The sequence below is a fragment of the Mustela lutreola genome, chromosome 17 (assembly GCF_030435805.1).
Source record: "Mustela lutreola isolate mMusLut2 chromosome 17, mMusLut2.pri, whole genome shotgun sequence".
NCBI lineage: Eukaryota > Metazoa > Chordata > Mammalia > Carnivora > Mustelidae > Mustela > Mustela lutreola.
The window spans coordinates 23,499,036-23,526,542 of record NC_081306.1 but is presented as its reverse complement, the minus strand read 5'-3'; the positions used below and the strand labels follow the sequence as shown (position 1 = coordinate 23,526,542).

The following is a 27,507-nucleotide window of genomic DNA, read 5'->3' as shown; positions in this document are numbered from 1 at the left end:
GGGAGCCCTCTGCTGGGAGCAGGACCCTGGTCACTGTGGAAGCTGCTGCCCGGCCCACCGTGTTGGGACCAGGAGGGCTGTGGCAGCACCCCCCTGGCTTCCCAGGGCCCACCCTGCAGGTCCTGAGACCGCGGGCCAGAGCTCAAGCGGCGCCCGGGAGATGCCTGTGCTGCCGGGCCGTGCACCCTGGACCTGTGGACGCGGCAGCCAGCCCGCGGCCCCTCAGGGGCTCTGTACCGGCTGGGCTTCCTGCGCCCCAGGCCTCAGTTGGCCCGGCTTGCGCTGGGCTGAATGCCAGGAGCCTCCTGTCTCCCATGATGTCCCAGGACTCCGTGTCTGGACTCCCCTGGAGCACCCTTGTCCGGCCGGAGTGCAAATGATGTTACTCGCCGTCTCCTCTGAAGACCGCCGGGGCTGCAGCCCCGGTCCAGCCTGGAAGCTGGGTCCCTCCTCTGCCGCAGACCCGCCACATGACACTCTCCGTGACCCGCGCCTCAGATCTCCCGACTTCCCCCAGTGTCCGCCACCACTGCCCGGCTCACACACACCTCACGCCCCTCACACTGCGAGACCATGTGGCTCACGCACACCATGCCTGCTTCACGTCTACCACATGCCTCACACGTACACCACCTCACTTGCACACGTGCCTCATGTCTACCACGAGCCTCTCACACCACACACGCCTCATGCCACACGCATCACGCACGCTTCCCGCATGCCTACCACTCACCACACACTCCACCACAATCCACAACTCGGACAATGGGTGAACTCAAGAGTGAGGGCCAAGGGTCTTTTATTTCCCGGTTGGGTGTGGGTGGGAGTAGCACGGGTACCTCCCCGGCCTGACGAGAGCCGCACCCCAAGAGACCAGCTACACCTTCCCCGGGTCTGGCACACCCCTCTTCCCCAAGGAGTCCACCTGCCCTGGCCATGAACGGGACTGGCTGTCCCAGGTGAGGCCCTGGAGTCAGCTCTGCCTCACACGCGAGGCTCCAGGGGAGCCCCAGCCTCAAGGACATGCACTGGAGGTGTCCCTGCGGGAGGAGGTCTGGGACGTGCACAATGATGGCCACGGTGTGGGCAAGACCCGTGAGGGCGGGCTGCAAGGCGGAGACAGCCCCAGTGGAACTGGGGCGTGCCGTGTGGTCCCCGCAGGGTCCCGCCAGCAGACCACAGAATGCCAGGGGCTTCATGCAGCCAGCCCCGCTTGGACCCCCTTATCCTCCCCTTGTCCAGGTGACCGAAGCTCAGGGACACCTTTTCCCAGGAATCAGCCCCTGGACCAGCCCCTTCTGGGGAGGGGAAGGCTTGACAAGGGAAAAGGTGAGAGCCCAAGAGCCCCACAGACACGGGGGCAAGGCCGGGCCCTCTGGGCACTAGGGGACGCCCATGCCAAGGGTCTCAAGAGCTGCCAGGACCCCAGGCCAGCGGTGAGGATGGCCACTTCCCTCTCCTGCTATCTGCCCACCTAGGTGCCCCTGTCACCACACTCAGGGCCACTGGTCGCAGCCACAGGCTCCCCAGAGGGAGAGGCAGGAAGGAGAGCAGGGCTGGGGCTTGCATGCAGCGGCTTACGCATAAACGGGAACACCCTGTGGACAAGAGAGGACCTGAGTGCAGGGCGGCTGTGAGGGTCCCGCCCGCCTCACTGCCCGGGCACAGGGCGCGGCCAAGCTCACCGTCTCTTGGCCTCTGGGGGAACCACAGCTTCTGCCAGCAGGTCTCTGTAGGCGGCGGACTTCAGGAACCTCGGGTAGGAGTCCTGGGAGAGAGAGCATTCAGCCGGCTTCCGCTGGGCCCCTGCCTGGCACTGCTGGGCCCCTGCCAGCCCCAGAGCACCCCCAGTGGACGGCACTGGAGGCAGCTGTCCCAGACCTGCCCCAACCAAGTCAGACAGGTGCAGGGACACCTGGGCTCCGAGCCAGTGGGCCCATTAACCCTCAGAAGGTAGGCAGGGGCCCAGCACCCATGCACGGAGGACTGAACCACAGGACCCCAAGCAGGAAACCCCAAGGAGTGCCTCCCCGGGTTCTCAATGCACCCGCAAGTGGGAGGGCAAGGAAACGGAGCAAAATAAAACACAAGGTTGAGGGGTGCCTCGGTGGCTCAGTGGGTAAAGCTTCTGCCTTTGGCTCAGGTCATGATCTCAGGGTCGAGGGATCGAGCCCCACATCGGGGTCTCTGCTTAGCGGGGAGCCTGCTTCCCTTCCTCTCTCTCTGCCTGTCCCTTTGCCTACTTGTGATCTCTGTCTGTCAAATAAATAAATAAAATCTTTAAAAAAAAAAAAGGGTGATAATCATTTAAAAAAATAATACACAAAGTCAAGAAAAACCAATAAAGAAGGAAAGAAAGCCGTGAACCTCCTTGTTTATATTAAAAAAAAATACAAATTTTAAACAATTATAGTAGGAAGACTGTGATAGAACTAGACGTATTTGAAGTATACCTTCTTTATAGATTGGATTTTAGACCCACGTAGATGCTTCACATAATTACAAAAGGAAACAACAAATCATCAGTTCCTGAACATGGAAGGTAAAGCGGGACGACCGTGCGTCCGGGTGGTGATGCCACCCTGAGCACAGGTAAGGCAGCGGAGCCGTCCACGGGGCGCCCCCAGGAGGGGACACACCCAGGACCCAGCGAAGCACGTAACCGTCGTGCGTGGGTTTATAGTGCACGGGAGCGTGGGGTCGTCCAGCCGGGATGCCGGGGAGAGAGGGGAGGAAAGCGAGCGTGTCGCCACCCACACTGCTGCGAACCAAGACGTCCAGTGGGTTAGTGAGGAAGACGATGGAAGCCCGCGCCCAGGAGCTCTGCACACCCGATCTGAATGATCGTGCTCGTGGGAGCCCGTGTTCTACCGAGAACCCTGTACTTCTGGTTCTGCTCACTGAAGGACCTGGACACGATCTGGGTGACCGCGAACATGCCCAGCAGGTCAAGATTTCCGAAGAGCCTAGAAGAGGGGCTAGGGCCTCCCGTGGGAACGGCGCAGGGGGGCCTGGGCAAGCCGCAGCAGGTCTCAGAACACATCAAGTGCCTCGAGAGCCAACGGGGGGCTGGGGGTGGGGGGCTCCGCACAGCAAGGCAGAGGGAGAACCACAGTAAACAAAACCACCATCCGGCGAGAGCTTGGAAGGACCGTGGTATGAAAACCACCTCCCACTCACTGACCCCTAGCAGGCGAGCGGCTCTAAGTCACGACTCAAAAGTGGAGAAGAGGATAAGAAATCACGTGTTGATTGTGCCTCCCCTGGGGGACCGTGGGCAAGACGCAGGCGAGGGGACACACCTCCGCGACGCACACCAGCTCACCAACAGAGGCAGGGGTGGCGGCTTCTCACCCGGGCCAGCCACTGTCAGGCAGCTCGCATCCCCGAACGGGAGGCGGCCGGGCCCCACGTATGTCCTAATGAGGACACGCCAAGCATCACCTCTGAAGAAACCAAAGACGGTACAATCCGACATTGAGCCCAATCCAGTCACCCTCACCACCTACATCCAGGAAGCGAGGCGACAGAGTCCCTCCAAAGACATGGCAACAGCCCCGCAGGTAGGACCCAGAGGTAAGGCATGACAGAACAAAGGGCGGCCTAAAGTCCAAGGGGCCAGCAGGACGGCCAGAGGGACCGGCTGCACACACTACGCTGGTGACAGGGCCTCAGGAGTGGCTGCTCACAGAGGAGCAGCATCCCCAGCAGCCGGGAAGGGCAGGGAACGTGACCGGCCCCCCAGAGCCTCCAGATGGGAGCCAGCAAGCCCACACCATGACCTTTGCCCCAGGAGACCCAGCGGGGACGCCTGACCAGCACACTGTGACAGAACCAGATGGCGCTGTCCTAAGGCCCTGGGTTTGTGGTGACGTGTTACGGGGACGATCGGACGCCAAGCAGAGCCTGTTCAGAACCCGATCAGCTCTTCGAGGACATGGGCCAAATACCCTGTGTTCAGTGTGTGATGCTGACACCTGGGTCCCACTGGAAAGGGAAGGTGGGGTCCGTGTCCTTTAGGGGATCCTGACCACACACAGAGACAGGAAGTCTGAAAATGGCACAAGAGTCACGGGGTGGGGGGCAGCAGGCAGGGATGGACGAGGGGTCGGGACGGGCCCCAAGCTGACCGGTTTGGAAGTCAGGCAGCAGGAACGCAGGGATTCACCATGTCACTGTGTCTACTTTACATCTGGAATCTTCCACGTTACGATACTTATAAAAATCACAAGCAGACCTCTCAGTCGGCCCGCAGGACCTCAGTCTGCAGGTGTATGCGCGACGGCAGCCGGGGTCAGGGAGCCAGGCTGGCACTCGCCTGCCCCCCTTGCTCACCTTCTTCATCAGCATGTAGATGTGCAGCTGGGCCTCGTCCAGCACATAGCGGTGGGGCTGCCTCAGGCCCTCCAGGGTCCGCTCCATCGTCCGGCTGTCGATGTTGACCCAGCGGGCAGCACCGGGGGCCAGGAACTGCCTGAGTCAGCACAAAGGGGGCGTGCGAGGAGACAGGCCCGTGGCTGTGGGCCCCGCACGCCCGCCAGTCCCTGCCCCGCGGCACTCACTGGTATATGGCATCCACGGTGGCGCGGACCTGGGCCTGCCCTCCGTGGCGCAGCTCCTCGCACGCCTCCCAGAAGCTGAGGTTCTCAGCTGGAAGGCCACGAGCCCAGTGAGGCCCACCCAAGCAGTGGCCGGGCCTGGCAGAAACCCGGAGGGACCTCGAGCAGGGCACAGCGCTTCTCACCACTGAACTCGGTCTCGAGGAAGTCCATGAAATGGGCCCTTCCCACGGGATCTTCCAAGAGCTCCTGGAAGCTGAAAGCCCATCGCTCCACACGGAGCTTTGTGGGCACGGCCACACTGTGGGGACAGGCGGGGGCTGGTGAGGAGCACAAGGACTGTGCCAGCGGGATGGCAGGGCCCCCCGGCCCCCACGCCCTGGGCTCACCTGGGCGCATTGATGGTCCAGTAGGCGTCCTCGTTGCTGACCCAGGGGTTGCTGGGCAGGCAGCCCGACATCATGGGGTCGTGTGGCCCACGTTGGCCGCTGAACTTCAGGTACCTGGGGGTGGGGGGCCGTGCCAGGGGCCAGTGCTGGGGGAGGCCGTGGGGACCAGGGCCCTAGAGGGAGGGTCTGCACTCCGGGCCCCCCAACCCACTCACGCCTCCAGGCAGACGGACGACTTCACCCGGGCCCTGGTCAGGGCTTTCCTGCAGTGCTCCATCTAGGATGTGAGGCCCATGAGGTGGGGCCCAGGCTGGGGGTCAGCCAGCCCGGGCCCCTCCCTCCCACCACCCCCAGAACTTACCTCCTGCTTGTAGAACTCTGTGCTCTTGGTCTGGAAGGGGCCAAAAGGACTGCAGTTAGAAGGTGGGCCCTGTGGGGACCGACCCCCCACCCTGGGCTCATGAGTCCATCTTTGGGCTGGTGGAGAATGGCTCAAGCCCCCTGTCTTGCCCCGTGAAGACCCCTCCTCTAATGGAGGGTCTGGCTTTCCAAGAAGCATCTGGGGCCTCTAGATAAGGTTTCCAGAATGTCCCATGGAGCCCACAGGTTGTCGAAGTCACCTTACAGTCCCCAACTGTCCCTACTTCCTATTTTTTTAATGTATCTAGTTCATTTTTTTTAAACCAGCAGATACATGAGAGATCCAGCCGCAGGATCACAGTGGGGGACTCCATCTTGCTAACTCGCACTCTAAGTCATCCCATCGTGTTCAGAGCTCAGAGCCCGCCTGCCACAACCTCGGGGCCAGGTGGACTGGTTGGCCCTGCCCAACATCCACACAACCGTCAGGATGCCTGGGATGCCCAGTGCTGGTCTTGGCTCTCTTTGGCCAATCTTATCATGAGGACATTCCAAACCCATGACCGTGAACTACCACTTCAAAGGGAAAGTTTTATCTGTAAGGTACCAGGTATTATATATTTTGCGCTTTGGGGGATTGGAACAGAGCCTTGCTACCAGGTCTGAACACGTCTGTCCACAGGCCATCAGAGGCCTTAGAGGGAGGTGGCCGGCTCAGCCCAGGCCCCTCAGGGCCCATCCATGGCTCTGTGGGGGGTGTCTCCAACTCCCGGAGACCCTGAGGCTGTCCCACCCTTCCCAGAGCCCCGTCACACTTACAGGCACCCACCGTAGCAGGTTGGGGAGACAAGAGGTGAGGATTAGCAGAGACCTGGAAGCGGGGGTGCAGGCGGGGGCGCATGATGCCAGGAGCAGAGCAGGGCCTCTGGGTGTCAGGGTCAGACACCGTTGGGACAGATGGTTGGGCAGCCCCCACATGGGGTGGGGAGACACGTATGCAGGGGTGGAAGGGTGCGGCCTGGGGGCACATGGGCAGGGCCTCACCATCTGCACTCGATCAGCAGCACAGGAGCTGCGCTTGGGACCCTGCTCCAGGACGCTGGGGACACCCGGCTGCAGAGGAAGGCCGAGATGTGGTGGGGTGGTCCAACCCAGGTGGGCTGCCGAGACCCACCTCAGCCTAGGGTTTCTGCCCCTGGCTCCCCCATCAACTCTGCACCCGTACGTCATTCTGTAAAGTGCCAACCAGCCATCGGAGAAGGGCAGAGTCTGGGCCCCCTCCCTACCAATCCCACCCCCACAGGGACCTCCCCTGAGGCCAGCTCACCTCCCCACTGTGGTTCTCACTGCTCACAGCACAAGCCAAACCATCCCTCTTCTTTCTTCTTTAAAGTAGGCTGGACGCCCAGTGGGGCTCCAAGTCATGACCCGAGACCCAGAGCTGCACTCTCCTAACCATGCCAGCCGGGCGCCCCTCTCACCGCCCGTCTTGGGGCAGTCACGTGCCCCGCATGCTGGCCCTCCCATCCTCCAACACATGTGCTGGGCTGGCCCCCCCTCACAGACGGCCCTTATGCCTGCTCACCCAGAGGCTCCAGCTGCCATTCCCAGGGCCCTCCACTTGGACCCTCAGCCATAGACACAGCCTGGGAGCCATACCCACTTCACCCTCCTGCCCCAGCCTCCCCAACCTAGCGCTCAGGCGGAAGATGACCCATCACTTCCCCAGAGACAGCCCCACCCTAACCCACACGTACACAACCCGCATGACCTACTGGGCCGGTGCGGGGCTCGCTCTTCCCTGTGGATTTATCCCACAAGAACTTCCCCTCGTGGTAGCTGGGACTGTCCCACAGCCCCACCCAGCAGGGGGACTGCAAACCTCCCGCCCAGACCATAGTTCTGGGGAAGGCCTAACTGCAGGCTAGCACCCCCAGAAGTTCCTGGCCTGTGACCCCAGCCCCTCAGTGCTGTCAATAAGCCTGGCCCCACTTTGCCCCCGCCCTTACACCTCAAAGAAACTGGTTTCTTGGGGCACCTGGGTGGGTCAGTGGGTTAAAGCCTCTGCCTTTGGCTCAGGTCATGATCTCAGGGTTCTGGGATCGAGCCCCGCATCGGGCTCTCTGCTCAGCAGGGAGCCTGCTTCCCCCTCTCTCCCTCTGCCTGCTTCTCTGCCTACTTGTAATCTCCCTGTCAAATAAATGAATAAAAATATTAAAAAAAAAAAAAAAAGGAAAGAAAGAAACTGGTTTCCTGTAATGTGTGTGGACTGGCCCTATGATTGGTTCTGATGGGTCCTAGAACTAGAACTTTCTGCTGGGACCCCAAAAGCCACATCCTCACCACAGGCTCAAACTGTGGGTCCAGAGAGAGCACCTGAGGGAGGCACACTGAATCCCAGCAAGACCCCACTGCTGTATGAGGGCCCCCTGACCCCACTGCTGTACGAGAACCCCCGCCCCTACACACACGCAAGGGGGCTCACCGGAGGCCTGTTCACCAGCCAGTACGTCTGCTCCTGGCACGCAATGACCAGCCTGTCCCCCTTCCTGCGCTGCTTAGCTGCCCTGGGGATGGAGGTGGAGGTGGGGGGCCGTGGCGCCCAAAACCGCCCCCACCCTCAGGCAGAGCCAGGTGGGCAGCCAAGCCTGGGCAGTGCCCCCTCGGCTCGAGCAGGGCAAGCTCTTACCGCAGCTGCTCCCGAGCCTGCATCACCACCAGGTCCCAGGTGTGGCTGATCTTCCTGTGCAGCTGGTCATAGTGCTCCTGGGGGATGTCGAGGGTGCCAGTGGATAACCCCTCCCGTGCCCAGCTCGGGGCGCAGACCAACCACCTCCCCACAGAGATATCTACAGATGACGTGTTTGTGTGTCTGCACTCTCCTGGGGCGTGGGCTGTGCTCCAGGGCAAACCGGGAGGCCCGGGACCAAGGGCAGGTCTTGGGTCCTCGGGCTGGACTCAGCAGGGGGCGGGGGGGACCCACCTTCTCGTGCCCGACCAGGGTCCCCTGCTTTCGGATGTTCTTCTTTGTCAGGTAGATGGCTGGAAGGATAGGGGGCCAGGCTGCAGGGGAGACCTCTCTGCCCCTCGTCTGTCGTGGCATCACTCGGGAGAGAGGGCAGCAAGGCTAGGAACTTGTCCCAGGTTAGCCCGCTCCTCCACACTCACCGTAGTCCAGCTCCGCAGCTGGCCACACGGTGCTTGTCCAGAAATAGGGCGTCTGGTATGGTGCAGGAACAGGGCGTCCGGGACCTCCGGGGCCTTCCCCACCCCAGCTATGACCACCTTCCCCTATCCCTTGGGAAGGGACTGGGCTGGCCAGATGGTGCCTCAGAACCTGCCTGTCTGCCTACAGCCTGGAGACTCACAGACCACTGGCCATTTTCCCCAGCGGGAACCTAGCTCCACTCACCCCCTGGGGCCCAGGGCAGGCACTGCTTCCTTGACTGGCCTCCCAGAGTCCTCGCTGCCTGGTGGGGTGGACAGGCCCTGCCCAAGCCACGCATGTACTCAGTCTGTGCTGAAGACTGTGGGTGAGGACTGAGAGCAAAGCCTGCCTGGATCCCAGTTGGGGCCGCAGAGGCCGGGCAGGGGAGCTCCACCGTGCCTGGGGTTATACACCGAGATGCAAGGACCCTGTCCTCAGGCCCCACACAGGCTCCTTCATGAGCCAGGGCTTAAGGACCCTCAGGGAAACCACCAGAATCCTCCCCAGGTACTACGCCCTTTATGGGGTCCCTGCTGTGATCTCAGAGAAACTGCAGGTCTCTCACCTTAACTGGATCCTTCTACCACCGGGCAGATACTGTCCAGGCCTCGTGGGGAGGGGCCATGGACCCAGGCCTGTGGTGACATCACCGCTTCCTCCTCCAATCCCAGTCCCCCTCCCAGGAGTCCCCTCTGGCTGAGCTGTTAGTCTGGGGCTCCCCCTTGCTCCCAGCAGCACCTGACCTGAAATCTGTAGGGCGTGTCATCCGGCCGGAGCTGGAGGCTGCGGGGCTCCCGCAGAGGGTACAGATATCCGTGCTGCACTAGGAGAGTGCCCAGGTGCAGGGCCTCTGCAGGGGAGGGGCACAGGGAGGCGGGCTCTCAGCCGCCAGAACCAAACTCCTCAGCGCACCTGGCTTGCCCTGACACCTGTGAGCCCTGAGGAGGACCAACCCAGGACGTCAGCACAGCGACCCCAGGGCAGGGAGCAGCGGGCAGGGCGAGCAAGGGGCTGACCCCTTACCCTCGTCTGAGATGCAGTACTTCCGGATCAGCCACGCCACGACGTCGCCGCCTGCACAGCAGAAATTGGCATGGGGCAGGGGTGGGCGGCGGCGGGGCGGGGGTGGGCCGCGGCAGGGCGCCCACCAAGCCCCGCCCGGCGGCGCCTCACCTGCCGCGGTGTGCGGGATGACGGTGATGAACAGGCGCTGGTTCCGCGTCCTCACGCCCTGGTCGGGGTCCTGCATGCTCAGGACCACCCGCTCCATCTGGGCGAGGGGACACCGGGGGGCGCTGCTCCGGACAGGCTCCTCCGCCCTAGACCCGACTCCCCGCGACGGGATCGGGGAGCTCAGGGAAGATTACCGCGCCACTGCGGATTTGGGGCAGCGGCCGGCAGCAGGGGCGGGAGGAGGGGAGAGGGACAGGACCACGCCCCCGCGCCCCCTCCCGCGGCTCGACGCCCCGCCCCGCCGCACACGGCGCCGCGCCCCCGGCCCCGCGTCCACACTCGTGCGCGCCCACACCACCCCTGTCCCGCCGCTCCCCGCCCCGCATGCCGGGAAACCCAGGGGGCGGAGAGCGGGACCCCGTCCTGGCACCCACCTTGCTGAGATGCGGCAGCTGCGCACCCCGCCGTCCGCCGGCCATGGCTGCCGAGCGCCAGATGGCGGAGCGGTGGAGCCGCCCCCGCCCGCGCGCTCGCGCGCCCGCACGCCCCGCCCCGGCCCCGCCCCACCGGCCGGCCCCGCCCCCACCGCCCCTAGCCGGGCGAGATGGGCTCCCCCACCCCCGACCCTCAGCGGCCTTAGCCTCCGCGCCCGCACGGCCTGGCTCTAGGGTCTAGGAGGGTCGCCCCCCGCCCCGTCAGGGGACACTGAGGCCCGCGTCCGTGGGAAGGGTCCGCCCCGGATGCTGCGGGCACTGTGAGGGAGTCGGGCTCAGCGGGCACCGGTGGGGGTGCGCAGAGACAGGAGAGTCTCGAGGAGAGGCTTCTGTGGGGCAGGTGGGGTCGAGGGCAGCCGTGCAAGGCCCACTGCTGCCTCGCACACCCAGGCAACGGGGGCACTTCGGGATGCGGCAACACTGGCGGCGGGGCGGGGCGGCGGGGTCAGGGCGAGGGGTCAGTTGGCCCCAGGAGTGTGTCCGCGACGGGGCACAGCACATCAGTGCCTCCAGGCTGCTGCGACACAGGACGGCTGTGCGGGTTGCTGACTGGGGGTGCATGGAGGCCTGCGGGCAGGCGGCGTTGCGGGGGGCGGAGCTCACTGGCCTACCCCTGCGCGGTGACCTGGGCAGGACCACAGGGGACGGAGCAGAGCAGAGACATCACAGATGCAGGAGCTCAGAGACTGTGGGAGAGGAGCTTTACTGCAGGGCAGGGGGTCCCAGCTCCCGCTCCCCCCCCCTCCCACACACTGAGGGGGGAGCACCTGCAGCTTCCAGGCTCAGGGCCCACTTCCAGCCCTTTCCCTGCTCCAGCAGCTCCGCCACTACCAACCCAGAGGCCTGTTGCTGGATTTTTTTTTTTAGATTTTTATTTATTTACTTATTCATTTGAGAGCCAGGAAGAGCATGAGTGGGGCAAAGGACAGGGAGAAGCACCCACTGAGAGGGAGCCCCCAAAATGCAATCTCTATCCCAAGACCCTGAGATCGTGACCTGAGTCAAAGGCAGATGGTTCACGGACTCCACCCCCCAGGTGCCCCTATTTTTAAGAAGTTCTAAAAGGTCTGTTTCTGCTCTTTTGAAGATAGAGTCCCCCTCCTCTCTCATGGGGTGCTGGGGACAGGGCAGGATAATTGGGATTGGCCTCTGGCCTACAGCCTTACACTGATCCATTTCCAGTGCTGACAAGGCCAGGTCCAGGATGAGCTGGGGCAGTGGTACTGGGGGCAGGGGGAACGGCTACCAGGGTACCCTCCTCTCTTAGAGCCCAGCGAATTCCCAACCATTCCCACCCACACAGGTACGGGTCAGGTTGGTCCCAGGCCTGATTGTCCTTTCTGGATGGTTGGCTATCTACAGAAGCTGTATGGCCACCAGAGGCCATAGATGTCCCCAGCCTCGACAAGTGGCTTCCCTGACCACCCCCAACCCCAGGGAAAGGGCAGCAAAAACAGGACTCCAGAATGGCCTGCATCTCAGGTGGGTGAATCCTGCCCTGGGAAAGATTATGGAGAGGTGGAACTCCCAAGAGGGATCGTCTCCACACAAGCCCACATGTCCCCTAGCACCCATGGCCCTCCTCTGCAGAAATTTTGGGGGTGCAGATGAATCAGAACGTGGTCCCCTGACTGGTCTTTGGTGGGAGAAGGGGGGCTTTGTCCAGGTTAGACACTCAGGGGCAAAGGAGCCAAGAGTGGACAGGGTTCCTTTTGTGAAGCCAGGGTGTTAGGCGGACCCTCTCCCTTTTGTTCCAGGCAAAGGTGGGTATGATGCCTGGGTGTCCTCAGAAATTAGGGGGGGGAGCAGAAGGGATATCTGGGAGAAGGGAGGACTGGGGCTGGAGCTCTGCCTCCCCCAACCCCTCCACTCACACCTGTGAGCTTTCCCCAGCCTGACGCCCAGCCCCAAGGTTATTTAGGCTTCAAGACCAGAAGCGCCCTGTGTGCCCCTCTCTCAGCCCTCCACCCCCAGGATTCTGCTTTGGATCGGCGTCCTTTCTTCCTCAAGGGCAGGGGGCTTCCTTACAGTCTGGGCTCTGGGAGCTGGCTCCCGCAGCCCAGTCCATAAACGGTATGGCAATGGCTGTGTGACTCCATGTTGCCTCTCACTGTGAGGGTGGGACCCTGGCCTCTGGGTGGGTGGACACAAGTCCCTCCGTGCGAGCGCCTCCGGGACGCCCACTCCCCCGCCCAGCGCCTCCCCCAGCTGCCGGGGCTGGGCAGGCTAAAGGGCAGCCCTCTGCCCAGACAGATGATCCGGTGGGGGCGGGGAGGGAGGGGAAGCCGTCAAGCCCCAGGTGCTGCCTGTACTGCCTGCAGGTAACGAGAGCCCAGGGGCCTGGGGGAGGGGGGAGCACCTGCTCCACTGGGCGCCCCCGGCCCCACCCGCCCCTCCCAGAGGGCTTCCCCGAGAATCCCCCAGACTCTCACGGGCGCCGTGGGGGTGGGGCCTCTCTGATGGACAGAGCGGGGTGCGGACTGGGCCGTTGGCTGGGACCTTGACCGCGGCGGCCGTGCGGGCTTCTGCGGCGCCCGCGGCGGGGACGACCAGGTGCCGGCGCCGTGCGGGCGACACGCGCGTCTCTGCGGGGCTGCGCGGGGTCCGCGGAGCGGCTGGGGGCGCGCGGCGCGGGCGCGGCGCTGGGCGCGGGGGGCGCTCCCGGCCGGGATGAGCTCACCGCAGTCGCGCCGGGGCTGAGCGCCGAGCCGGGCGGCGGCGGGGCGGGCGGCGGCTCCTCGGCGGCTCCGCGGCGGAGCCGGGCCGCGGGCCACCATGCTGGGCCTGGACGCATGTGAGCTGGGGGCGCAGCTGCTGGAGCTGCTCCGGCTGGCGCTGTGCGCCCGAGGTGAGCGGGCTGGGCTGGGGCCAGGGTGGCCACGTGGGCGGGGGTCTCGGGCGGGGAGGGGGGGTCGGGGAGGTTTCAGCCTGGGGCGGGGGCTGGGTCTCTCCCCGTGGAAACTTTGGGGGCGCGCGTGGGGAAATCCTGGCGCGGCCCCCCTACTGGGCTCTGGCGTGGGTGGGGGGGCTTCGTCCAGGCCAGACACTCAGGGGCAAAGGAGGCGAGAGTGGGCGGGTCTGTTTGTGAAGCCAGGGTGGCAGGGGGACCCTCTCCCCTTGGGAACTTGCCCCTGAGATCCCCTCTCCCTTGGGTGGGGCTGGGGCTCCTTCAGGGCGTGGGGTGATCCTTGAGAAGCTTGGAGCACAGTGGGAAAGACCCTGTCCCAGAACTGTGGGAAGGGGCTTAGAGAGACCCCTGCCCCAGGGCACCATGGGAAGGGGCTGTGAGTCTGAATGCGCCCAGGGAGGTAACCCAGAGCACAAGCTGAGGGGTTTAGAGAGAACCACCCTGACACCCCAGGAGCACCACCGGGAAGAACCCCTAGGACAGAGGAAGGCATAGGGGGATGTGAAGAGGTATGGTGAGCAGAGCCTCTGCTCTAGGGAAGACCTCAGAGGTCACCAGTTCACAGTGGTGGCCTCCAGTCCGTGGGGCTAACCCCGTTTAGGGTCTTCCTCTGCACCCCGCATCTTTGGCCTCAGAGTCAGGGAGGAGCCCTAGGTGGATGGCTGGGCCAGAGAAGGCAGCTCTGCCTCAGGGGTGTCACTTGGCTCAGGAGCCTTCTGCACCCCCCCACGGGCCTCCCTAAAGGGTTCTGGTGTGGGTGCCGCTCGGTCTCTCCCCAGCCCGCCCCTGCGCCCCATGCAGCCCTCCCTCCCTGAGCGCACCCCCCTTCCCTGAGCCTCCATTGCTTCCTCTGAGTTCCTGTGGGCACTGAGAGGCACAGCTGGCCAGCCGGGGGGCCTCCAGTTTGATGCGTGAATGCCGGGTCAGCCACTGGCCACCGTTCACGCACCTCCCCAATCCCCAGTCCTCCTGACCGACAAGGAGGGGAGACAGCTGCCCCCTGACGAGGCCCTGGACGAGGCTGTGCCCGAGTACCGGGCCCCGGGGAGGAAGAGCCTGCGAGAGATCCAGCAGCTGGACCTGGAGGATGAGAGCCTGGCTAAGTACAAGCAGGCACTGCTGGGGCCCCTGCCACCGGTTGTGGGTATGCGCCGCCCAGGGCTTGGGGGACCAGGGAGGAGGGAGGCACTCCGGTGACTTCCGGTCTCTCCTAGACCTGAGCCTGCCCAACGTGCAGGTGACCAGGCTGACGCTGATGTCGGAGCAGGCTCCGGGGCCCATCACCATGGACCTCACAGGTACTGCCCCCCATGGGGCTCCTGGGGCAGGGTCTCCGCTCTCCCAGGAGGTCTTTCTCTAGCTGCCCTTTCCCCGACAGGGGAGCTGGCCGTGCTGAGAAACCAGGTGTTTGTCCTGAAGGAGGGTGTTGATTACAGAGTGAAGATTACCTTCAAGGTGAGGGCAGCTGCCCTGGGGGACACCTGCCAGCACATGGTCAGCCCCCTGGAGGGGCCCTAACACTCTCTGTCTCTCAGGTCAATAAGGAGATCGTCAGTGGCCTCAAGTGTCTGCACCATACCTACAGGCAGGGCCTGCGCGGTGAGGGCGGCGAGGAGGGGTTGCTGGGGGAGGGGGGCTGTGGGGAGGGGCAGATGGGGCAGAGGGTGGCCCCTGACGGCCTCCCCCTCTCCTAGTGGACAAGGCCGTGCACATGGTGGGCAGTTACGGCCCGCGTGCCCAGGAGTATGAGTTTGTGACCCCGCTGGAGGAGGTGCCCCGAGGAGCACTGGTGCGGGGTGCTTACGTGGTCACGTCCTTCTTCACCGATGACGACAGGACGGACCACCTGTCCTGGGAGTGGGGCCTCCACATCTGCCAAGACTGGAAGAGCTGAGCGCCCCCACCCTGGGGACTGTCCTCCCACCTGGAGTCCTGCTTTCCCCGCCCCTCCATCAGTGATCACACTCCCTCCCACACCCCCTGCTCCATCCTGGGACGCCCCCTCCCTGGGCTGGCACTGTGCCCTGAACAGTCCTATTAAAGTCGCCTTGTCTCAGTGCCCTGGGTGTTGCTTCTGTCTGCCTCCCCTCCCCTGGGGGTGGGGTGGGGGGTGCCTTGTGGCCTTATCTTCCCAGGACTGGGACTGGGTGCCACGTGGCGGCTGCGGCTTGGCCCTCGGCCCCCTTATCTGCCCCTGCCTCGTGGGTCCCGCACTGCCATGGACGGCCGACTCCAGCTCGTGCTGCTGCTGCTGCTTGCGGCCTCCGGCCTCTGGGGACAGGGCCTGGGGCCAGGGGGGCCTGAGGAAGAGGCCCCTGAGGAGGAGGAGGTCCCCGAGGAGGACGGGATCTTGGTGCTGAGCCAGCGCACCCTGGGCCTGGCCCTGCGGAAGCACCGCACCCTGTTGGTGCAGTTTTGTGAGTGCACCCGGCCGGTGGGCTGGGGGACCCACCAGGGCTGCCCAGGGTGTTCAGCTCCCCACCCTGTGGACCCACAAGAGGCTTCCTCAGTGAGCCCTCAGCCCCCACAGTGCTCCTGGAGCTCCACCGAAGGGCATGGGAAGCAAGGCCAGGGACTGGGCTGGGGGGAGGGAGTCCAGCTGGAGCGGGGGAGGGTGGGACTGGGAGGAGGTGCAGGTGCAGGGAGGCCCCTTGATCACGGCCCAGCTGCAGACTCTCTGCCAGGGCCAGAGAGCATCCAGGCCTTGCTTGCTTTTTGGTAGATGTTCACGAACTTCTCTACATGGGCCATTCCCTGGTCGCAGGCATCCACGAGCAGACGCCCCTGTGCAGGCCTCAGGGAGCAGCAGCTGGAGGACTTTCCTCCGACACGCTGTCGGCACGGCGCTGGCCACGGCGCCCCAGGCCTGGGGCCTTGAGGAGCCCGGCTCTGGTGTGGAGGCTCAGACGGGCCCCGAAGGAGGGAGGTGTGTGGACAGGAACGCTCCTGCCAGACATGACTGACCCCAAGGTCTCCTGGCTCTGGCTGGGCAGGAGGAGAGGAGCTAAGGCTGGGGCCTCGGAGGCCGGGGACTTCATGATCCTCTCCCCCAGATGCCCCATGGTGTGGGCACTGCAAGGCCCTGGCCCCTGAGTACAGCAAGGCAGCTGCTGTGCTGGCGGCAGAGTCCGCCAAAGCCAGACTGGCCAAGGTGGACGGGACCGCCGAGACAGAGCTGACCCAGGAGTTCGCTGTGACGGAGTACCCCACGCTCAGGTTCTTCCGGGACGGGAACCGCACACACCCGGAGGAGTACACTGGTACAGGCGGCAGGCACGGGGGGGTGGGGGGGGCGTCGGGCGGTGGGCTGGGCTGGGCTGGGCTGGGCCCGGGCTGAGTGGATGCTTCACAGGCCCCCGAGAGGCCGACGGCATCGCCGAGTGGCTGAGGCGGCGGCTGGGGCCCAGTGCCACCCGGCTGGAGGACGAGGAGGGCGCCCAGACCCTGATAGACAGCCGGGACGTCGTGGTCATCGGATTCTTCAAGGTGAGCTGCTACCCCTGGGGTCTGGGCTGCAGGAGTGGGGCCCGTGCTGCCAGCCAACCTCACAGCTTAAGCTCCTTAGGACCTACAAGATGAGGATGTGGCCACCTTCTTGGCCTTGGCCCAGGACGCCCTGGACATGACCTTTGGCTTTACTGACCAGCCAGAGCTCTTTCAGAAGTTCGGCCTCACCAAGGACACTGTGGTTCTTTTCAAGAAGGTGCGGCATGGGGGCGCCTGGGTGGCTCAGTGGGTTAATCCTCTGCCTTCAGCTCAGGTCATGATCTCAGGGTCCTGGGATCGAGCCCCACATCGGGCTCTCTGCTCTGTGGGGGGCCTGCTTCCTCCTCTCTACTTGTGTCTCTGCCTACTTGTGATTTCTGTCAAATAAATCAATAAAATCTTAAAAAAAAAAAAAAAAAAAGGTGCGGCATGGGGCCAGGGTGGGTGTTGGGGGTTGGGGCTGTGGCTCCCGCTGACCTGGCCCGTGCTGTCCAGTTTGACGAGGGTCGGGCGGACTTCCTGGTGGACGAAGAGCTGGGCCTGGACCTGGGGGACCTGTCGCGGTTCCTCCTGGTGCACAGCATGCGCCTGGTCATGGAGTTCAACAGCCAGGCAAGTGGGGCAGTGGGAGCTGGCGCCGGGCTGGGGGCGCGGCCGTGGGAGCAGCCCCGTGAGCTTGGCCTGTCCCCGCAGACGTCGCCCAAGATCTTCGCAGCCCGGATCCTCAACCACCTGCTGCTGTTCGTCAACCGGACGCTGGCCCCGCACCGGGAGCTCCTGGCGGGCTTTGCGGAGGCAGCGCCTCCGTTCCGGGGACAGGTACTGGCTGGGCTGGGGGGCAGGGGCTAGGGCGGGAGGGCCGCCCAGCACAGACTCCCTGTCGGCAGGTGCTGTTTGTGGTGGTGGATGTGGGCGCCAGCAACGACCACGTGCTGCAGTACTTTGGTCTGAAGGCCGAGGAGGTCCCCACCCTGCGCTTCATCAACATGGAGACCACCAAGAAGTACGCACCTGCAGCTGGAGGGCCGGTCACCGCGGCCTCTGTCACCGCCTTCTGCCACGCGGTCCTCGGCGGCCAGGTCAAGGTGGGATGCTAAGCGGCCACCCGGGGAGCAGGGGTGGGAGCAGCAGCTGTCAGGAGAGACCCCCAGTGGAGCCCCTGGCCCGCTTCCCCCCAGCCCTATCTCCTGAGCCAGGAGCTCCCCCCTGACTGGGATCAGCGGCCAGTCAAGACCCTCGTGGGCAAGAATTTTGAGCAGGTGGCTTTCGATGAAACCAAGAATGTGTTTATCAAGTTTTGTGAGTGTAGAAGGCGATGGGTGGTGGGCAGTGGGCAGGGGTGGGGTGGGGCAAGGGGGCCCTGCCTGTGCCAACAAACCGCTGCCTTAGACGCCCCGTGGTGCAGCCACTGCAAGGAAATGGCTGCGGCCTGGGAGGCCCTGGCTGAGAAGTACAAGGACCATGAGGACATCGTCATCGCGGAGCTGGACGCCACAGCCAATGAGCTGGAGGCCTTCCCTGTGCACGGCTTCCCTACCCTCAAGTACTTCCCAGCGGGTCCGGGTCGGAAGGTGAGGCTAGACCCCGTCTTCCCAGGTCTGGAGCTTGCTGTGCGTGCTCCTCAGGCAGGGGACCAGACACAAGTCGGGGCCTCCAGCAGCAGGGCCTCGTGTGGGCAGGGCCCCAGGGGGCGGAGCCTCAGGTGGGCGGGGCCCGGATGATGGAGGTTTGGGGCCATTGGGGTAAGGCCTGGCTTGAGGGTGGAGCCTCCAGGGATGGGGGTGATGTCACCTGCCAGGGTAGGACAGGGTGGGTATTTTCTCCAGAACCCGGTGTCCCTCCTTAGGTGATTGAATACAAAAGCACTAGGGATCTAGAGACCTTCTCCAAGTTTCTGGACAACGGGGGCCAGCTGCCTGCTGAAGAGCCCACAGTCCCCGTCCCGGTGGGTGCCCCTGCCCCAGGGTTACCCTTCTCTGCACCAGGCCGGCATGGAGCCCTGCGGTGGCCAGGGGCAGGGGTGAGCCAGGGTGCAGCTTCCAGCTGGGCCTCTGTGACCCTTTCCAGGAGACAGCACCCAACGCCAGCACGGAGCCCAAAGAGGAGCTGTAGCCGCCCCCACAGTGCTGTAGAGACCCCAGAGCAGAGCCCTGGAAGCCGGGCAGAGAATAAAGAGCTTTGGTCCTGGACTGTGTGTGTGGTTCCTGTGTGTGTGGTCCCAGGCCGCCGGGCCCTTGGGCTTGCCCAGTTAGCCTCCTGGGGCCCATTCCATCTCAGATCCGGGTCTGGGAACCCAGCCCTCTCCAGAGCTCTGTCCCCATGCTCCAGAAGACACCCCTCTCCCACACATACTCTCGACCCTCAGAGGCCTGGCGTGAAGCTGGCCGAGAACGGCAAGCCTACCAGCCAGGCCCCACCACAGAAGACAGGTGCACTCCTGCCAGAGAAGGTTCAAAAATGATTTTATTTCATTATTATCCAAGTACCTTTGAAAAGATAATTGTACAAGTCAGCGCATGAAAAATGGGCTGGGGCAGCCCCCCACTGGCCCTGGCCTGAGAAATGTACATATTTACAGGGGCCCTTCAAGGGGAGGGGCCCGGGACCCGCTGAGCCGGCGCCCTGGACACAAGGGTGGAGGAGGGCGAGCGCTACGGGGCTCCGTCGCCGGATCCACACAGTGGCAGGCAAGAGACAAGCTGTGTTGAAGGCACTCGGTGACATGTACAGTTGACAGAGGCCCCCGCGGGGCCCCTGGCACCCCAGGCCCAGGCCGGGCCGGGGCAGGGTGTGTCGGACCATCCCAGAGCGGGGGGCAGAGCCTGCAGTGCGAGCGCCGGAGCAAGGAGCAGTGAGCAGCGGGCGCCGCTGCAGGGGCACTAGAGGCCGCCCTGTGGTGGGCCTGCTCCACCGGCCGCTCCAAGGATCACTGAGCAGTGGGCGGGGTCGCTCGAGGGACCCCCGGCCAGCTGCGGGGCGAGCAGCACCTGGTCTTTGACCGCGGCCGTGTGTCTGCACACACGGGAAGCACACGACACGGCACGACACTCGGACGCTCGCCGTGATGCCCGGTCCCTGCCTGACATGGGCCCAAGCCAGCGCAGAGGCCAGACTGGCAGGTCAGTCTACCTTCTCCACCTTGCCGATGATCTTCTCCTCAAACACGGGCAGCACTGTGTCGTCCTCCCGAACCTCCTCGAACACTACACCACAGTCAAACTCATCGCTCACTTTCTTGAAGTAGTATCTGCGGGACAGGGGGGAGCGGGGATGAGGGCTCCCCCCGGCCCCGTGTGCACCGCAGGCCCTGCGGCCCAGCTGCTGCGGGGGTCACACTGAGCATAGGATACACGCGGGGCTCTCACCTGTAATTGCCTTTCTTGGTGAGCAGCTCCTTGAACTGGCCCAGGGTGACGGCGCGGCCCCGCACCAGGGTCCTGTAGGGGATGGGCTCCCCGCAGAAGTAGTAGGCCACCACGATGCTGTCACACGGCTGCGCACTCCCACTGCCCGCCTTTCTCTGGGACTTCGTCCTGGAGGTGGAGGTGTACTGGTGATTGCTAGGCTCAGGGCATACCCCAAAGGGCTACAGGCCCTCCAGGAAGCACAGGGCGAGGGTTCATCCCTCGGGGGGGTTCGTCATCCTCAGACACCCCCTTGCCTGGAGCTCCAGGGCCAGCCCTCCGGAAGCCTCACTCCACGTGGTGTCCTGACCCAAGGGTCCAGTCCTGCATCAGCCCCCCACACCCTCAGACCCACAGCAAGGACACCGGCTCATCCCTCCCCTGCTTGCCCCCTGCCCCCATACAGCCGGCGCCTCCATTTCCCCACCACCCTCCTGCACGCACCACATGGGCTCAGGCCTCCCTGTGGTCCGAGCTGGCTGGGGGAGCGGCACCCCCTACCCAGGCCCCATGAACGCAGGGGAGCAAGTTTCTCGGGGCCGGAACCCACAGTGGATCCCAGCACCTGGTTTCCTAAGACACCCAGGCCACTGGAACCAGCGCGGCCCCCAGCTCAAGGCTGGGCCACACTCCCTGTGGCCCAGGTAAGGGTTAGAGAGCCCTGTGACTGCGGGAACACCTCACCGCCAGAGCACGGCCGAGGAACAGCCCCAGGCAGGGGCAGGGGCAGAGCCCAGCCCAACATGCAGAGAAGGGCAGGAGCCCAGCACCATGCAGCCCGGGACTGCACATCCTGATGGTGCTGAGGCAGGGCTCTGTGTCTGAGACCACAGGCAGCACCGTGTGGTCATCTAGCAGCTCTCGTCCCTGCGACCGCACCAGAGCCACCCAGGTGTGCTCGGACACAGCCCCTGGGCCCTGCTGGCCAGGAGCTCACGACCAGCCTGTCTCTCCCTGGGAGCCCTCCCCTCTCCCAGCTGCTCCTGGGCACACGGCTGACAGCGACTCAGGCCACGTGGCCATCCACTGCTCAAGCTGGGCTCCCGGGTGCCTGCTCTCCTTCCCTCAGTCCTACAGCCTCACGCTGCAGGGTGGGGGGGTCCTCTGGGACTCCATTCTCTACAGAAAGGAGGCAGGGTCCCTGCTTTTCCAGAGACTACCCTCAAGGAGTGACCTGGTGGGGAGGCCGAGTCACCCACGCATTCGGCTGGACGTGACAGAGCACAATCTGAGATGTGGTGGGGACCCCCTTTCTGCTCTCCCCTGAGCGGAGATGCAGGGATTGGGCGACCGGCACCGCCTACAGGTGGTCCCCAGCGCCCTCCCTGCTCCACGCACTCCGGCACGCCACATGGGAACAGAGCAAGGCCCGGCGGGCGGTGGGCGCACGGGCCCCGGACACACCCTAGCCACCCAGGCAGGCGCTTTCACGTGGCTGAGCCAGGGAAACAAGGCCCAGCACGGGACCGCGTGCCCCCGGGGCCGGCGGGGAAGCTCAGGACAGTGGAGGTGGGTGGGGAGCCCCGGCCAGAGCGAGGAACAGCAGAACTTCCTCTCTGGCCCGCCAGCCGCATGTCCCACGAGGATGGCCCGCGTCTCCTCTGATGGAGACAAGCAGCTGGAGCCCAGCCCCATCTCTTCCAGTGCGGCGCCCCGAATCCTGTCCTGGGAGCAGCGGCTCCACCGCGGGCAGCCTGGCAAGCGGGACCCGCGCGGGGCGCACGTACTCTGTCTCGGAGAGCTCCAAGTCGGACACGGCCGGCACCACGCTCAGCACAGGTGTGCACGCTGGCCTGACGCAGGAGCGCCCCCGCTGGATGACCTCCTGCACATACCTAGGGAACAACCGGTCAGTGAGCCGCGGAGCTGGTGGGGGCCTCTGCCAAGGCTCGGAGGGGACAGCGGGGCCCCCACGAGGGTCCATCACCACTAAACAGGGCTCCTACTGTGTGAGCAGACAGACACCAAACCACGGACGGGAAGGTCAAGGGCTGCTTCGGGGTCAGTCGGGAGGCAGAGGCCGCTGGACTTCATCCGGAGCTCCTAGATTCCTCACTGCGTCGTGGAGCTCCCGGGACCCCACTCAAAGCACCCACTGGGGGCGCCGGCGTCTTGTCGCTTCATCCACACCAGGAAGGGTCTTCTGGGAGGGCCTGCCCCTGGCCTCCTCCACTCTACACGGCTCTTCCCCATCCATGCCCTGACGCAGCTCCGTCCTGAGCAGCGGGGGAGGCCCGTTCCGGGCCAGCCGCATGGCGGCAGCTCTCCGCAGGGCTGTCCGCCCTCACAGAGACTCATCTTCTGTCAGCCTGGCGGGTCCACCCCGCAGCGAGCTTGGAGAGGGCCCAGCACCCCCACTGCTGCCTCTGGGCCTTCACTTGTGTCTGTGGCTGTTTACCAAAGGCCTATGGACGCCAACCACCGTCTAGCACCCCATCAGGAGGCTCACGGCCCGAGACATGTGTCCCCAAGAGGCTCGTGTGGCTGCGCGGTGTCTGGCCGGCAAGGGCACACACAGGGCCCGCCGGTGCTGGTGGAAAGAGGAGACACGAGCCCGGCTCCCCCAGAGCATGCCAGGGACAACGGTCCCATGCAGCCCCGTAGAAGGTCTGGGCAGAGAGGGGACATCCCACAAGCACTCCCTGGCCCCTTCCCAGATGACGCCCCTGCTACCCCGTCTGCGCCAGGTCACAGGCCCCAGCGGACAAGAGGCATTCCCCACACCAGCCCAGGCATCTCGCGCCAGGCTGGCTCTCTGGTTCTATGGGGACAGGATGACAGGGTGTGAGACAAAGGGCCATCAACGTGGTTACGCACCACAGCCAGGGCACACACTCAGGGCTCTGCCCAGTGAGACCACCATGGACACCAGCCTCCCCAGAGCTGGAGAGCCCCACACACAGTAAGGCCCCCCGGAAGGATGACAAGTGATCACAGACGGGATAAGGGGCGCCGGCGACATCCGAGGAACACAGGGCCACTGTGTGACCATGCCCCCCCCTCAGAGACCCTGATCCACGTGGAAAAAGTGACCTCAAGGCCCAGCTGAAAAGGCAGGGAAACAACAACACTCAGGCCTGCAGAGAAAGCCTGTTATCACCAAGGAGTGCTCCCCGGGCTTCTCTGAGACGGCGTGAGCCGCGGGTCAGGCCTCTCTGGTCCCCAACGAGGGGGACTCTGGTGCTTAGGGGTCCCTCCAGGAGAAGATTGTCACATCAGCATGTACGTCAGCAATGCTGACTGTCCCGCCTGCAGACGGTGCGGCCCCTTCTGGGGTCTGCGAGCAGAGGCAGCCAGGAACCCCCAAGACCCCACTTGCAGCTCAGCCCGCACAGCAGCCAGGGGACCTGATGGGAACCCCTGGTGGTCCCTGTGCCACAGACACTGACAGGATGAGCACACTGCCAGAAGACAGAGGGTCCCCTCCATCCCTAGGACAGTGTAATGACCACATGCCCTCCCAGACCCTGGTCACAAAGCAGGGCCGCTTGCCGTGCCCTGGGCGGCTCTCAGTGGCAAGAAGCAAGCAGGACGGCCAGTGGGCAGCCAGCACAGCTCTCTGTGGGGCTCTTGGGCCAAGGGAAGCCTCAGCACCAAAGCCAAGCCACAGTACCCAGAGTGGACCTGGCTCTGGGTGTGGCCTGCTCCCCCTAACCCAGCATACCTCTGCTTGGAGGGTAACTTGCTGGCTCTCTTCTCTTCCTCCTCCAGACGCCTGCGGGCCTCCTCCAGCTGGGTCAGAGGGTTGGGGGCCGGGTTGGGTGGCATGGTGGGGTCTTGAATGAAGAGGTGAGAGGGCTGGACGGAGTTCCGCAGCTGAGCGCTGACCCAAGGGTGCACGGCCCCAGGACGCTCCACAGACAAGGGCCTAGAGCTCTCGTGTGCCTGCTGCTTCTTGGCGCCGGAAGACCTTTGGGAGCAAGAGGACAAGGAATGGTGGCAAGTGAGAGCCTGGCCAGTGCGGGTGCCAGGAACTGGGGCAGGGCCCGGGGAGACCAAGCTTGGCATTGACCCTGGCTGTTAGGCAACAGTTCACACCCTCCCCCGGTGCCCCTGATACACATGTTCCTTTGTGGCATGCTTCTTTGTAATCTTGAGATTTTATTTATTTATTTGGGAGGGAGAGAATGAGAGAGAGAAAGAGCATGAGATGGGGGAGGGTCAGAGGGAGAAGCAGACTCCCCGCTGAGCAGGGAGCCCGATGCGGGACTCGTGACCTGAGCTGAGGGCAGATGCTTAACCAACTGAGCCACCCAGGCACCCCATTCTTCCGTAATTTTTATTTTTATTTTTTTATAAAGATTTTATTTATTACTTATTTAACAGACAGAGATCCAAGTAGGCAGAGAGGCAGGCAGAGAGAGAGAGAGAGGAGGGAAGCAGGCTCCCTGCTGAGCAGAGAGCCCGACTTGGGGCTCGATCCCAGGACCCTGAGATCATGACCTGAGCCGAAGGCAGAGGCTTAACCCACTGAGACACCCATGCACCCCTCTTTCGTTAATTTTTTTAAAAAGTACTTATTTGAAGGGTGCCTGGGTGGCTCAGTTGTTGGGCATCTGCTTTCAGGTCAGGTCACAATCCCAGAGTCCTGACATCGAGCCCCGCATTGGGCTCCCTGCTCGGCGGGAAGCCTGCTTCTCTCTCTCCCTTTCTCTCTGCCTGTGTTCCCTCTATTGCTGTGTGTCTGTCAAATAAATAAACAAAAGCTTAAAAAAAAAAAAAAAGAAGAAAAAGTCCTTATTTGAAAGGGGGCAGGGCAGACAGAACCTCCAGCCAACGCCCCGCCAACTACGGGCCCACTCTCACAGCCCAGGTACCCCTCTGTGGCCCACTTTTAATCACTTCACTGAAATATAAACCCGATGCTACACAGACTTCCTTTAAAGAAAAGTCTTTACTATTTTAAAAAACATGTTAACATCAAAATAAGCGCTCTTTGTGAAAAACCTGAAATATACAGAAAATTTAAAAAATATATAAACAATTCGAAACATCACGATTTAGAGATACCTGTTCCCATCATGTTGGTATATTCTCTTCCCTGTTAAAAACAATTGGGATGCCTGGGTGGCTCAGTTGGTTAAGCAGCTGCCTTCGGCTCAGGTCATGATCCCAGCATCCTGGGATCGAGTCCCACATTGGGCTCCTTGCTCAGCAGGGAGCCTGTTTTTCCCTCTGCCTCTGCCTGCCATTCTGTCTGCCTGTGCTCGCTCTCCCCACCCCCCGATAAATAAATAAAATCTTAAAAAAAAAAAAAACACTTAATTGGCACATCTCTGAACTTATAATTTTTCCTGATTTCCCCCTCCATGCGCTAGCATACCAGTGCCTTTGTTACTCAACACAGAAAACACCTGATGCCTCACTCAACCCCTGAGTGAATTCCAGGAAAACATCAGCCTCTCTTAGCTGTTGGCTGCAGCCCTCGGAAAGGGGGTTTTGTGCCAGGAGGGAATCCCAGGAAGAGGGTCCCCTGGGCAGTGGGTAGGCTCAGTGCCCTCAGGACTCCAGAACAGAACTGCCCAAGGCAAGACACCCCAGGGGGAATGGGCTCAAGGCCAGCCACAAGGACACCTCCTCCCTGGGCCCAACTCCCACCCCCTCCCTGCCTGGCTCTGTACCCAACCTCCCCTCCCCTACTTTCTCCCAAACCCCATCCCCTCCCATCTCCCCATAGCCCCTCATCTCTCCACCCATCCCCGCCAACCCGTCTCCCCTCCCCCCACCCCTCTCAACTCCCCACTCCCACTCTGTCTCCCATCTACTGGCCCCACCAGGCTCCACCAGGTCCTCCATCTCCCTGCCCTACGCCCCTGTGTAAGAACAGCAAAGGCAGAGGCACATGGCCCCCTAGCTCTCGGGAGGCCAGCGGGAACTCATGGGGACGCTGAATCACGGTCATGTCCTGACAGAAAGCACAGAGCCAGTCCTTGTGAAAACCCAACACCGGAAGAAATCCAGAGAAACCGACAGTCCATCCCCACCCCAACCAGAACAAGAGAGGGGCTCTGGAGAGAACCGTCAGCTAGAACAGGTTCTGGGACTGTGCTCGTCCCCAGGGCCACGTGGAGACCAAACACGGGGCCCCAGAGGTGGACAGTGCCACTTCAGCTCACCACTCAGGAGGGGCTGGGCAGGTGCCCACCTGATACCCCCCCCACTGGCTGCACACACTCCAGCCTCCCCAACCACGTCCAAAACGGAGGAGCTTCAGGAGAGCCTGAGACGGAGGAAGCAGCGGAAGCCCGCCCACCGCCAGCATATCCCACCAGCCTGGGGCCCAGACAGCTGCCCTGTGAGAGATGGTACATGTCTCCAGCCCAGGGGTGTGTCTGAGCCAGCCCCGGTCCCCCACGGTCTTCCCACAATGGGGGAGTCCACAAGGGGCAGCAATGTCTCGTCCAGAGGCCGGCTCTGCACCAACAGAGCAGCCCTGGTCCTGCGGCAGCCAAGATGGAGCTCCGAGGGCCGCAGACAGCCAATGGCTGGGGGGACGGCCCGCTGCCAACCATGCAGCCTCTGTCTGCAGTGATGGGCAGGCACTGGCCTAACTCCCCCAGTCACTGAGGTCACCGTCATGTGGAGGCGTCACCACCCCAGAAATAACCTTGTGAGAACCACCGTGTGACAGCGGGGCCCCCTCCTGGGTGGGGGTGGAGGGCAGCAAGAGGAGCTCAGACAGAGCATGGCGACCGCAGACTGATGTTACCTGCGGGCACCCCTGCCCAGGACACGATGGGGGACGGGGGGCATCTGTGAGCTCAGAAGACCATAGAGATCTTGCCACGTGAGGAGACAGCGGGCGGCCAGGCACTGCTTCAGGAGCGCGGGCTGCCGCGGGCTGGGGGCTCCTCACTGGTTCCACACCCCCGTACCCACACCCCGGACGCAGTGCGCCCCTTACCCGTGGCCAGCCTTGCGGTGCCTGCTGATCTCCTTCTCCCCCTCAATGATCCACTGCATAATCTTCTGGTTCTTCTCCGTGTCTTCTGACGGGCCTGGCGCCTCTGCGCCCGCACTCTTCCCTGACTCAGCCTTCTTGGCACTTCTTCTGGGGGCAGCGCCTGCCTTCCCGCTGTAAGAGCAGAACTGGGGGTCACCTGCTGACGTGGCCCGGCCTGACTCCGGGCAGCTGTACCCCGGTGCTGGGGTTCAGTCGGGGTTGACTGAACTGTCGGGGCTCTACAGGCTGGGACGTGGAGGAAAGCGTCCAGACTGCACCACCTGGGAGGCCTAGCGCCTGTCCTTCCCCGGCCTGCTGGCAGCCGCCCCAGGGCCCAGATGCCTCCCCCTGAGGCAGATGCATCTGAGGGTAAGCTGCCTGGGAGGTCAAAGGCCACACTCTCCAGCTGATGGCACTTGGACAACTTTGATTTTTTTAAATTATTTTTCTAAAGGTCTGAGAGAGCGCTAGCACGTGCTCGCACATGTGCAGGAAGGGCAGAGGCAAAGCGACTTCAAAGGGTGGAGAGGAGCAGCCTGCCCTCTAAGTGGAGTGGCGGGATGTGAGTGGCCATCTCACGACA

General features: G+C 63.4%; 4 protein-coding genes across 11 annotated transcripts in view; 2 read left to right on the top strand and 2 right to left on the bottom strand.

Annotated features, from left to right (window-relative positions):
• Nucleotides 1–782: 782 nt before the first annotated feature.
• Nucleotides 783–10,235, bottom strand: RGS11 (regulator of G protein signaling 11). Of its 6 annotated transcripts, XM_059155497.1 has the most exons (18): nt 10,124–10,235; nt 9,690–9,786; nt 9,540–9,590; nt 9,260–9,366; nt 8,477–8,528; nt 8,292–8,350; nt 7,998–8,074; nt 7,794–7,875; nt 6,353–6,421; nt 6,138–6,179; nt 5,310–5,339; nt 5,164–5,225; nt 4,949–5,062; nt 4,745–4,860; nt 4,563–4,650; nt 4,336–4,474; nt 1,686–1,768; nt 783–1,598 (listed from the first exon to the last, which is right to left on the bottom strand). In XM_059155497.1, the coding sequence occupies exons 1-18, from the start codon at nt 10,166–10,168 to the stop codon at nt 1,475–1,477; spliced, it is 1,437 nt and encodes a 478-aa protein (XP_059011480.1). In that variant the 5' UTR covers nt 10,169–10,235; the 3' UTR covers nt 783–1,474. The 6 variants fall into 6 exon arrangements, with proteins under 6 accessions (XP_059011480.1, XP_059011479.1, XP_059011481.1 ...); XM_059155496.1 differs by having other exon boundaries at nt 6,128–6,421; XM_059155498.1 differs by lacking the exon at nt 6,138–6,179.
• Nucleotides 10,236–12,527: 2,292 nt separating this feature from the next.
• Nucleotides 12,528–15,150, top strand: ARHGDIG (Rho GDP dissociation inhibitor gamma). The gene is made up of 6 exons (XM_059155509.1): nt 12,528–13,031; nt 14,056–14,235; nt 14,306–14,389; nt 14,470–14,546; nt 14,627–14,690; nt 14,786–15,150. The coding sequence occupies exons 1-6, from the start codon at nt 12,959–12,961 to the stop codon at nt 14,983–14,985; spliced, it is 678 nt and encodes a 225-aa protein (XP_059011492.1). The 5' UTR covers nt 12,528–12,958; the 3' UTR covers nt 14,986–15,150.
• A 40-nt stretch (nt 15,151–15,190) lies between these two features.
• Nucleotides 15,191–18,766, top strand: PDIA2 (protein disulfide isomerase family A member 2). Its single transcript, XM_059155502.1, has 11 exons — nt 15,191–15,508; nt 16,145–16,351; nt 16,444–16,577; nt 16,657–16,794; nt 17,073–17,189; nt 17,271–17,396; nt 17,465–17,662; nt 17,756–17,876; nt 17,967–18,148; nt 18,424–18,522; nt 18,645–18,766. Exons 1-11 carry the CDS (start codon nt 15,310–15,312, stop codon nt 18,687–18,689), a joined length of 1,566 nt encoding a protein of 521 aa, XP_059011485.1. The 5' UTR covers nt 15,191–15,309; the 3' UTR covers nt 18,690–18,766.
• Nucleotides 18,767–19,022: 256 nt separating this feature from the next.
• AXIN1 (axin 1) overlaps nt 19,023–27,507 on the bottom strand; it is a 51,853-nt gene continuing 43,368 nt past the window's right edge. For 2 of the 3 annotated variants that reach the window (XM_059155493.1, XM_059155490.1), the window contains exons 6-10: nt 26,886–27,056; nt 23,646–23,891; nt 21,709–21,816; nt 19,943–20,110; nt 19,023–19,824 (exon numbers count right to left, since the gene is read on the bottom strand). In XM_059155493.1, the coding sequence (XP_059011476.1) occupies nt 19,698–19,824; nt 19,943–20,110; nt 21,709–21,816; nt 23,646–23,891; nt 26,886–27,056 (820 nt within the window). In that variant the 3' untranslated portion in view covers nt 19,023–19,697. The remainder of the gene's footprint in view (nt 19,825–19,942; nt 20,111–21,708; nt 21,817–23,645; nt 23,892–26,885; nt 27,057–27,507) is intronic. The other variant, XM_059155491.1, reaches the window with a different exon arrangement.